Genomic DNA, 12,256 nt, shown 5'->3' with positions numbered 1-12,256 from the left:
GTATCAAACACTTTGATACACTTTTATTTATTGGATTAATAATTTAAGAGAAAAACAGATGAGAGGTAAATTCAAATTCTATATATCATTGGAGTTCCGCAAAATAGCCAGAGTAAAGTTATTATGGTAGGTCATAAGTGTACATTCAAACACTCTTAATAGTTTTATAGGTTCTCTTGAATGGATGAGCATACGGAGTGGTCAGAAATCATGCGTAGAAGTAATTATGATAATTTATTGGGTATCAATTTTGGTCACTTGTTAGGTTCACATAAGAAGTTTGATAACCTGTCCCTTTCATCCGTCTATCTATTGATGGATACAAACACACGAACCCACATACATATAACATATCATACTATGAAGTTGTGTGACCATTCCATCCATCTACGCGATAAAATTGCTGTTGTTGCTGCGTCTATGATAATTTAAACTTGACATATGACATCGTTTAGTCCCCTCGGTGGACTCAGCAGATAGGCAAATGTGGCTTTGCTGTTAGAAAACACACATCCTTGAGTGAACTTGATGTCAAGGTAAGATAAGAATATTTGTGATTTAAGCACAGATACTCACTCACAAGTAGACCATGAACCAATGTAAACCTCATTTGCTAATCGAAACACATAATAAGCTGTCTCTAGCATTGCACACAATTTTGTGTTCCTTATTCTTGTGCACAGCGATTTATAGAATGGATATTAAAGTTCTCAAACACAAATTTAATACTTCTTATAATTAGTTATAATTTCTGTAGATATCTTTTGGCAGTTGAAATTATTCATTCTTATAAAGAAACTTCATTATCTATGTTACATATTTTAAAGTGACCCAATAACCGAATTTCAAATGTATCAGATAATTTGATCTTTTTGACAAACTGTTTAGTAATTACACTAATAAAGTTGGTATTTAATCAAACTGTTGAGATTTTCTTCACTCAAACAATAAATGTATAATTATTCCATCCGTTACCGCTTCTAGATATAACCATATTATTTTACATACAGATAGCAAAATTTTCAGATGAACTTAATGTTTACAAAATGCAAGATTTTTATCCAATTTTTACATCCGTACGTTTTTGTAACTCGCGTATATATTCCTTAAATACTTTGTTTTTTATCAATGCAATTATAATTTAGTTTATACATCAAATGAAACATGAGTTGTACCAACGAATAACAGAATAAAATGTCTGGTTGCAACATGTTATTGTTTGTTTGTTTGTGTTTTCAATTTCGCGCAAAGTTACTCAAAGGCTATCTGCGCTAGCCGTCCCTAATTTAGCAGTGTAAGACTAGAAGGAAAGCACCTAGTCATTACCACTCACCGTCAACTCTTGAGCGACTCTTTTACCAACGAATAGAGGGATTTATCATCACATTATAACGCCCCCACGAATGAAATGGCAAGCACGTTTGGTGTGACGGGTATCCGAACTCGCGACTTTCGGATTAGAAGTCAAACGTTTAAACCCACCCGGCCATGCCGTGCCAACTTGTTTTAGTAGCTGGCTTAAATGCGACGTAAGTAGTAATAATTCGCATAATCTAAAATACATGTACTGAGCAAACACAGATAATTTCAGAAAAGTAAATGTAAGATTCATCACAATAAAATTTATAAGATTGTGAAACCTTATCGTTCCAACAGGTACTAATCATGTTTCTATTAAAATATTATTTAAGAATATTTTTCTAAATGTATAAAAAATTATCTCTATTAAGTTGAAAGGTCCTAGGGTCAAATGATATCAGAGTTCAATAGTTTTTTAAAAAAAAACATATTTATTGAGCAGTTTTGATTGATAAACAATAAGTCTCAACTCATTGAGTTGGCATAGTTACCAGTATGTTATTTTGATTAAGGACAGGCTGGATTTGTGATTGAATGTGGACTATTCAAAATAACTGAAATCAGTTATATGTTTTCAAGATATGCGTCACTTTAATATTATATTTTGTAATGACTTGTTGTTAAAAATAAGGTATAATTATATATATTATGTGAGTGATTAATTTAACAATTTCTTTTTATTTATAATGATAGTCTGAAGTTTGATGTTAGGGTGTTCCAATAATTAAATTTTTAAAGATATACAACATATCACTAGTGTTATAAACATGGGCTAAAAGTGACATCTCTACTGCATGTTATTACTAAATAAATAATTTTTCAGGCAAGAAAATTTAATTATACTAAATATATAGAGTTGGGTAACACGATATAGTGAAATATCACTTTGTTTTTAAGGAACAAAACACAGCCTGAAGAACAATAAACAATACTTTTTCTACAAACGTTTTACACAATGCTTCCAGCATTCTCAAAGCTTAATTTTCGGTAAACTTATATCTCGGATTCTCAATATTATGCATCTCGTCAGTTGGAAGTTGCGGGCTTTTTCCTCAAAATTACGTCACCACCAAGAGGTAAGTTAGGAAAAGGCTGAGGATATCCGCCACCAGGTAACGTGCCAACGGTACCTCCAACACCGACCCCAGTACCACCAGGTAAGGTACCTCCAACACCGACTCCAATACCACCAGGACCATAATAGTTCGGAAAACCAGGTTCTACGTTCACAAAATTGCAAATAACACTGTGTTAATATATTTTTTATAGACACTTGCTGTTAAACATCCTTTCGTTCAATCAGTTTCATAGAAAACCTTCATAAGACACTTTCAAGGTAGACATATGTATGAAATTTTAAAAGTTTAAATAAATAACTCTCTTTGTATCTTGTTAACTTATTACCCAGTCTGCGAGTCAGCGAGGTATGTTCTGTTGGTTGATTTCCAGACAGTTTTCCTTTTCTCTCTCTACGTTTTTTTTTTAATTCAAAATTTTGTCTAGTAATTAAAATTGTGTGATATCTGAATCCTTAACTAGCCAGTTTCCTGGTCTATTTCTGTTTGTCTTATAACATACGAGAGTGTGAAATACATGTAAAAAAATCCAACAAAACACGATATTTGTCTAAAATGTTGGAAAGTGCAAGGTTTGGTCACTGAACTCTATAAACCGTTTTCTCCACAGTGTTCGTGAATGGTTTCTTCAGATATAGCTGAGGAAGGTTCTACGAAGATTGTTCACTACTGTAAGAGAACACATACTTGTATTGTTTTGTACAAGGTGAACACATTACACTACCTCCTAACTAACGGATATTTGTAGTGTATTGAGAGATGAGGTATTTCAACAGTAAAATGTGATTATTAGGGTTCATCACATCGATCCATTTGTAACAGACCAATTTTTCGGTTCAACATGGAAATGTAAAACCTCCTTTGTATAACATGTTCGCTATCATTGACTGGTACACTTGGTTTTAAAATAAGTACAAAAAATTGTAAATGAAATATTTTCTTGATTAACAAATAACAATTTATAGTTGCTATACACCTAATATTTGTCATAAAAATCTCTGAGATTGTAAATATTTTTCTTTCGCATGTTTCTTGTTTTGTTCATTTGTGAATTATCGATCATAAGTGTAAAAACTAAAGTTTCAAATAAACTACTGTAACTCATGTTTCAGTCCAGCTGATTCGTTCTTGTTCTTAAAGAAATATATTACTGGCATTACTTGAAAAAACAAAATACATTCATCTAGAATGGTAGATTTACTAACATCTTGTTACAAGTCCAAAATGTAAAAATATAGAAAGAGTGTGAAAACATCATCTACAACCTAAATAATTTCAGTAGTAAATATGTTGTTTTTATCTAAAACATGTAGGATCTTATGCAAAGTAAGAAGTAAAACCGAACTATGAATATTTGTTGTTCACATGACATACACTTTAAATCACCTCTACTTGAAATAGAATAACAGTAAACTTATCATAAAAGTTACTCATTTGAGCCAAAACATCTTTTTTAATTATATCACCTAAAAGATAACAATAAATTACTAATTTCTCAAAGAAAAACCAATACATACGGTTTAAGCCGCCGGAGCTGCCAGGATATCCGCCTTGTCCTGGCGCACCTGATCCTGGAAAGGTTTGGTCAGTAGGTACACGAATTCGACAACACTGGGTGTACCCATAGTTACAGCACACTCGACGTTGTTGCAGGTTCAGGCTTCCACAGTAGTTACAGTGTTGTAACTGGGCATGACTGATCACCACAAGAACGAACAAAATGAAAGAGCAAAGTACTACCTTTATTGTTGACAGTTTCACTGAAAAAAAATTATATTAACAGAAAGCTTCAGTATTACATGAAACAAACATAAAATGTGTTATTGTTAACTAAAATAAAATATTTTCTGAATAGAAATCCCAATAATTAGTATTTGCATTTGCCATTTCTCTTCACAACGGTTTGTCCACATCATCTTGAAAATTAATCCACATTTTCGAAATTCGACAAGTTCAGTCATGTGTAGTGTATTTTGCTTTTGTCATGTTATTTTCATCTACCAAACATTAATAACGTATGTTTGTTTTTATATAGTAAATCCACATTAGACTATCTGCTGAGTCCACCGAGGAGAATCCAACCTCTGATTTTAGCGTTGTAAATTTGTAGACTACAATAATAAAGCAAGACAGTAAATATACAAGTTTCACATAGAGACTGACTAATAGCTTGTAAAAATCAAATGACTTTTTGTCGTATTGTTTCTTATGTTCTTTACATATTATTATTTTACAACATGTTTAAAAGCTCAAAATTGGTCTTAATATTTCTACATATTAAAAAGTATCAAAAGTAAAACATACGATTCCATATTTCAATTATAATGTCTGAATAGTTTAAGCTTTTGGTACATTTGTTGATTAAAACACGTACTTTTAGGTTCCTCTCCTATGTGAACTAAAATGTGGTTTTAGAATAAGAGAAATATACCGGTATAGAGAAACGTATACTTACCACAGTTTTGAACTGGACGATGAAAGATGTGAAACTTAGTCTGACCGCTAATCTCATGCCTTATATGTTATTCTCAAAGGTCACTTTACCTTCAGTGTAGTTCTTGTGACACTTTGTTTACACAAGGTCACGCTATTACTAAATAAAGTAAACACTGGTAAACTACGTAAATAACATATAAATATAATTAGATGCGGAAAGACACGTTAATAATTGCTTTCTATTGATTAAAGTTTTATAGAAAATGTTGATATCTTCCTTATGTGTATGTACGAATTCAATAAATGAGTTATTTGTAGATGCATCTTCTGATGTAGTATATGTAGAAACAAAAATGGTATTTGACAGAGTGTTTAAATATATAAGATTGTTGTAGATACTTTGAATAATTAATTTCTTTTAATTCTTGTGTTGATCTTAGTATTTTCAGTTAAACTTCTGACATTCCCCAAGTGTCGGTGATTTTGGAATTAAGATTATACTCAAGAACTTGCCTAATATTTATGGATAACGTTTGTATCATATCAATTAATATATATATTTAAACGTCTTGGGTTTTACAACTTTGAACGACACAGCTGATTTAATTTACATAATTTGATAAACCATGAGGCTTGAAAAAAAAAAAAAATTTAAACCCTTGTTTCAACTGTTGTTCTATTGTTAATTTACTGAAAAAAATAATTACTATCCTTGTCAAAATATCAGTACTTTGTGGTATGTTGCCAAAAGTCTTAAATATAATTTGCGTAATTTTGTAAGTAGTGACCAGAAGAAACCGGAACAAATTGTTTGGTTGTAGTAGGTAGCTGCTGTTTGTTTCCCTTTAATAAATGTTTAAAAGTCTGAGATGATTACAAATACTCTTTCGTAACTAACAACTCACCAATAATTTATATGATCTTAGAAGCAGTGACAGTTAATAGTGAATATTAATGTAGACAGTTTGTTAAGCAGCGTCCAGTCAAGATATTACAAATTGTCTTTCTGGTTTTAAGTATTCAAATTAGTTTCAAGTGTCCTACAAGAGTTAATGCGTCAAAATTATTGCAAACGCTCTTTCTAATCGTAGCTGACCAAAAATTATTACACAATATCTTACTTGTAGTGACACCAAACATGCTCGCTCTTTCAACCGTGGGGACGTTATAATGTACTGTCAATCTCACTGTTCGTTGGTAAAAGAGAAGCCCAAGAGTTAGTGGTGGATGGTGATGACTAACTGCTTTCCCTCTAGTCTTACACTGCGAAATTAGGGATGGCTAGCTCGGAAGGCCCTCGTGTAGCTTTGCGCGAAATTCAAAACAAACAAACAAACTTACTTGTAGTAGACAATACATTACTGCAATACATGTTGGGATGAACCACAGAAATGGTTCATAAGAGGATCGCCCATGTATTATTTATTGTCACTTAATATTGTTCCGCCATCTTACAACGATAATGGATGTGAGTATTGCAAGTAAACCTGGGTCGTATTGTTAAAAGCTTCATTCTGCATTGTTTGGGGTAGTTTTTACGTTTATTTGATAACGTAAGTAACAGCAATTGTATAACCGTTAACACGTAATCGTTTTAATGTAATATTTACATGTACACGATATAACTTTATCCTTGCTAGAATCAGTATGGGTATTATATCATAAACTCCAGTTTCATTGGTTGTCCTTACTCTTGTTGGTGTAAAGTTATCAAAGAGTTTTAATAGTACCCGCAGTCTACACTTATCACAGAGTTTTAAAAATTCAGAAGGATCTGTTAGACATTAACAATACCCTTGGTAGCCCCAGTAGGTTATTACTTTGAAATTGTTTAAATTATACTTTAATATCACCTCTAATCGTTCAAGCCATTAATGATCAAGCTCATTTTACTAGTACTTATTAATATAATAATATAAACCACAATGATTTAGCTAAAAAAAGAAACTGTTAGATTACTTAGATTTCTTATGTTGTCACAAGAGTAATTGAGTTTTATGAAATGAAAAGTTATACGTTTAAAATATAGAAGGCTAAAATGGAGTTACATGTTATAATATGAGCTTAACTATTTGTAAAAAGCTTACCTGTATACTCCACTATACCTAATCCCTATTTACAATTATCATCATCCAGTAAGCATTCTTTTAAATGTTGAAAATTGAATCCGTTGTCTTCACGCTTGTATGAGAGAACATTTCGATAGAGAAACAGAGATTCGTCACGTCTAGTGCTTTATTCCACAAAACCAATTTTAAATATTTTTAACTACATAAAGAGGAAACAATAAATGTGTGATTGTAATGATGTTGTTTGTAGATGTGAGATGACGGGATATTTAAAAGGTTATTTTTCTCTGCTGCACCCCTTGGAATGTTGAAGACAATGAAAGTGATGACATTTGCTTTCATCTATCTGAACTCATAATTCGAACTTAGTTGAAGAATGAGGGGTGTATTTTTATATATATTACACCACTACAAATCAAGCTTGATTGTTTAGGGAATATCGAAACGTTTTGGTTAAAAATAGGAAAAAAACATCAATTTTGTTGTTGAGGTTTGCTATGAGATAAGTATTTACACGGCCTTCAACCTTATGTTTATTTGTTTGATCTCAGAGCTGCCCTTCACAAAGGAAACATATATAAGTTAGGTGAAGTTATTTTAAGAAAATCATTATAGGAATCTTCCATAGTCATGCATCGTTTAGAGAATTTGACATTGAATAGAAAACATAAAATTTCATAAAATTGTGTTATGTTTGTGCCCGATCTTTACTAAAAGCAACCTCACACTAATTTTGAACATACTATCTCACCTTTCGGTTTAGACACAGAGAAAGCATATCGAGAAATACGTACACTTTTTAATCCAAACTTGGCCGAAATCATATATGACGTAGTCAAACTATTCATAGATGAATTCTTTCCAATTACTTTGACTTTAATAGAAAATGAGTTAGAAGAAAATACTATGAGCTTTAGGTATTATTTATTGATACGATGATCTAGCTGTTTTCTTAATGTTATTTGAAAAGCAGACGTATTTCAGGCAACAACGATTGTCAGAAGAAGCAAACTGGTCATACAATAGTGTTCGATGGCTCATTCCCATGTGACTGGGATCCACAGCATAATGTTTACGAATCTTTACCTATTTGAGGCGAGTTCAGACCCATCATTGAGAAAAACACGCAGAAAAAAGTACCACAAACGTTTGTAGATTTCGAACCTTATAAATTGTTTAAGTTCAGTGAATTATTTCGAACGGTATTATATCTGTGAAGGTGTTTAATATATTTGCTGGAAGAAGGCAGCTAGTACCTCCTGTGATTTTTTTTTTTAGAATTAAGTACAAATCCACACAATGGATTATCTACCCTCTTCTCACCACAGGTGTTGTAACCCAGTTTCTAGCGTTGTGAGTCTGCAGACATATCACTGTGTCACTGGGGTACCTGGTGTGAGAACAGTCAAGAAAAGACAGATTTAGCTAAGCCGAGTTGCAACAATATCAACTCACAATTCATTCGCTTAACGTGAAAGTGGACCATTGACTAAATATTTAGTTCTATATCAGATAGAACACTCAGTATATTTTCTATGTTTCTAAAACTTGTATATAAGCCATCATTTGTAACAACTGTTAGTAAAAACTGTTATTATAAATTGTATTGTTGTTTGTATATTAAAATGTAGTTGTGTTAAGAAAGATAATTGTGTGTATTCATCTTGTTGGTAAATTCTTTCTGGACTTTTGAAATTTTAATACCCAGTATACGTAATATAATTAATTGCAGATTTGTCCGTAACGCAGTACAGTGTACATTTTGAGTGTTTCTTTCAGACAATCTGTAATATTCCTAACTCGACGCTTCTTTTAAAATAAAATGTGTCGTTTCCTAAAAGGGCTGTCAAGCTGAAAAGAAAATCAGATTGTTTTTATCTTATACATCTATATTCATTACGCAAGTTAGTTATGTGTAATAAGACTAAAAGTCCAATTAATAAATGTTATCAAATTAATGTTTTATTGGTGTGGTCTATACAATACTTTGGAAAACTTACACTCTATGTTTTACTTCTATTGAAAAGGAAACCAAAACATTCTTTAGTGAAATCGAACACTTAAAATGATTTTGACATATCTCTGCTGAAATATTTCTCAAATACTGATGTTTAATACTTCTAATAAGAAATCCACTCAAACGGTGTATGGGCTCGTTAGACATACCAGGGTTTTTACCGACCTCCATACGGTTGGTAGGGAGGATAGAACCCTCCAGCATTAGATGGATTGCCAGGAATGTAAGGCTTAGGTCCATAAACACCATGTCCTGTATAAGGTCCTCCACCAGGTATGTTGGGTAAAGCAAAATACGAACAGCACTGTTCTTCATTGATTCCTAAGTTACAGCAAGCAAGTCTCTGTTGGGAATTCATTCTACCTGTTCCACATTCCTGACAGTTGGTTTGAGCTAGAATGTAGACGGCGCTAGCGAGCAACAAGGTTAGACAGAATATGAACTTCATCTTTTCGCTTCTAACCTGAAATACAAAAGATAATTTATAGATAACAATAAAAGTGTTCACATAAAAAATCATTAGCACGCAAAGTTGACTTTAAATTACTTAAACAGAAGATGTTATGTTTAGCCTTAAAAAAATAATAGTAATTTGTCACAGTACACAGTGACCAATAACGAAAACAACAGCGATCACAAAAATAGCAGGTTTATACGGTTCAAGTATTTATCTTTTTATGTTAGGTTAAATGATCAATTACATCAGAGTCTACGGAATTAAAAACAGAAATATTTGATACATCAAGTATGTATATACTAAACCAACAAGTCTCATTAGTATGTCTTATTAAATTGATATATTATAATAAAAACATTATTTCATTCTCTTAGGTGTAGAATGGAAAAAATTTAGAACGTAAGGTAATAAGAAACGCAAAATAATCAACATAATACAAATTATTAATACATGATTTGAGATCTTACCGAAATACTACAGAAAATATTTAACATAAAAATCTTTCTGCTTTCTAAAATCTCTTTTACTTGGAGTTTATATACTGTTGTTGTTTTCCACTCATCTGGAAGAGACATGATTGAGTTTAACTTAAGGAAGGTCACGATATGATTGATTTTCTTAAAATAACTTTACCTGACTAGTATATTTTTCTTTTCTGAAGGGCAGCTCCGATATCAAACAAATAAACATAAGGTTGAAGGCCGTGTAAATACTTATTTCACAGTAAACCTGAGTAACTAAATTTATATTTGTTCCCTATTTTTATAAACAGTGGGGGCTCCAGGATATTTTCGTTGTGGGGGGGGGAACTGAGGTAAACTGTGAAGAGGCTTCCCAAAATGCCATCAATATGAAGTATAGATGGTAAGTTATAATAACGTTAATACCAAGAAACATTTCAGAAAGTTGTGCTATTTTGAACTCCGTTTTCAATGCAGTTTTCATTGGAAACTGATACTCTGATTGATAATTCATTATTACAAACTAGAAATAATCTGTTTATGAAAATATGCGTATATGTAAGAGAGGAAGCTCACTTAAATTCCACCCAAAGTAACACATAATAATAAAGAAAATCAAGATTAGCTTAGATTGAACATTTAATATACCATTAAGAGTAAAGCTACAAATCAAAAGAAATATTACATAAAGACATAGTTTATATAGCAGAAACGAATTATCTCATGTGAAGTTAACACACTCTGAGGAAAAGTAAGGTCACTATCAGGCTAAGTATCTTTCAGCATGTTGTGTTTATAGTCAATATTACTTCAAAACAATGCGCCTGTTCTGGTGATTGGCAGCAAATGTGTCTATAACAGTATCAATATCGAGTTGTTTTGTCCTCCTGGAGTTTACTGATATGACAGCATGGTTGCTAGTGCGGTTGTTTCTACAGCTGTTGCGCAAGTATGTCTTGAGAAGCTTCAGACACGAGAAACATCTCTCACAAGCAGCTGAAGTGACAGACAGGGTCACAGCGATGCATGCAAGTTTGTGGAGATCCATGAAGACATCCTTGTATGCTCCAGAATGGTTGCAAGCTCCAATGGTGTGGATACTTCCTGCCGCTTGTCTTTCTTCCTAGCAATTAGCTGGTTCAACTGGTGGACCTCCACTGCAAGGTCATCCTCTGCCACATCATAGTTTACTGCCATTACTAAGAGTGTTTGCTTGTCCAGAAATGTGGAGTGTTTGGGGTTTAATGTAGTTGCACCCATCAGAACACTGCAGGCATCAGATGAGAATCTTCTATTCAGCTAGTTGAGCATCCTGTCTATGATGGCATAGAAGGTGTGTCTCCAGGCATCTGGTGCTGGTTCATCTCTTTGGCCAGTACTAGATGTGATTATGAATTCGTCCAGGTGTCTGGGAGCAGATCGCTGTCCACCTTGACACACTATCTCAGTGCATATTCCCACCTTCTTACATATATCCTCAGCAGACTCTTCCAAGTCTCTCCATGCTACTTCAATTCTCATTTCTGAGAGAGAGACCAAAGATGACAGATTGTAATAGGTCCTCTGCAGAGGCCAGCTGCAGGTCAAGTGACTGGAGGTGGTCTGATAGCTGTTTTGTCATCAGCAGTAGTTTTTCTATGACTACTAGACTGGTTACGAACTGCTAATCTAGTAGGATGCACAGGCCCTTTGATTCAGTGGCTCTGTGGACATTATCCCCCTCCAGAAGACGCTTTAGGGTTGTCACAATGGCAGGGAGGGTTCTTTTTACAGCCAGACAAGCAGCATTTTAGCAGGCCCATCTTTTGTCTGACAGTCGCTTAAACTCTATGTGCCAGTTCACGGGTTCAACGTTGTTGTCTAATCTTCGTCAAAGCTCAAGATAGCATGGCATTACACAGGGAGCGGCAATACAGTGCATGAGTTTCAGTGCATCAGTACGTTGCTATGGGACGCATGACACATACTTCCGTCTTAATGAAGACGTTGAGTTCTACAGATTTATGTCTCTTTAATGTTCATTGTTAAGCAAAAACGACGATTGTGTTTTTCATATTTTATGAATATATGTAGGTAACAATATTGGGGGTTGAGGGGGCTTGGCTCATTTCGGGGGTTCAAGCCCCTCCAAGCCCACCCTTGGCGCCGCCACTGTTTAAACAAAACGTTTCCATATCCCCTAAACAATCAAGCTTGATTTGTAGCGGTGTAATATACACTGCACACTCTTCACCTAAGTTAGAATTATGCTTTCAGATAGATGAAAGCAATTATAATCACTTTCGTTGCCTTCCACATTCCATGGGGTGCAGAGAAAAAACCAAAAAAACTATTCAATACCCCGTCATCTTACACATACAAACAAAACCTCGTCAAGCAAA

General features: G+C 33.5%; 1 protein-coding gene across 1 annotated transcript; it reads right to left on the bottom strand.

The window, feature by feature from the left end:
* Positions 1-8,934: 8,934 nt before the first annotated feature.
* LOC143236090 (uncharacterized) lies at positions 8,935-11,072 on the bottom strand. Its single transcript, XM_076474357.1, has 3 exons — positions 10,977-11,072; positions 9,882-10,001; positions 8,935-9,420 (listed from the first exon to the last, which is right to left on the bottom strand). Exons 1-3 carry the CDS (start codon positions 11,070-11,072, stop codon positions 9,115-9,117), a joined length of 522 nt encoding a protein of 173 aa, XP_076330472.1. The 3' UTR covers positions 8,935-9,114.
* Between the last annotated feature and the right edge of the window lie 1,184 nt (positions 11,073-12,256).

This window comes from Tachypleus tridentatus, chromosome 13 (genome assembly GCF_004210375.1).
Source record: "Tachypleus tridentatus isolate NWPU-2018 chromosome 13, ASM421037v1, whole genome shotgun sequence".
Taxonomy (NCBI): Eukaryota; Metazoa; Arthropoda; class Merostomata; order Xiphosura; family Limulidae; genus Tachypleus; species Tachypleus tridentatus.
This window is presented reverse-complemented; position numbering and strand designations above follow the sequence as displayed.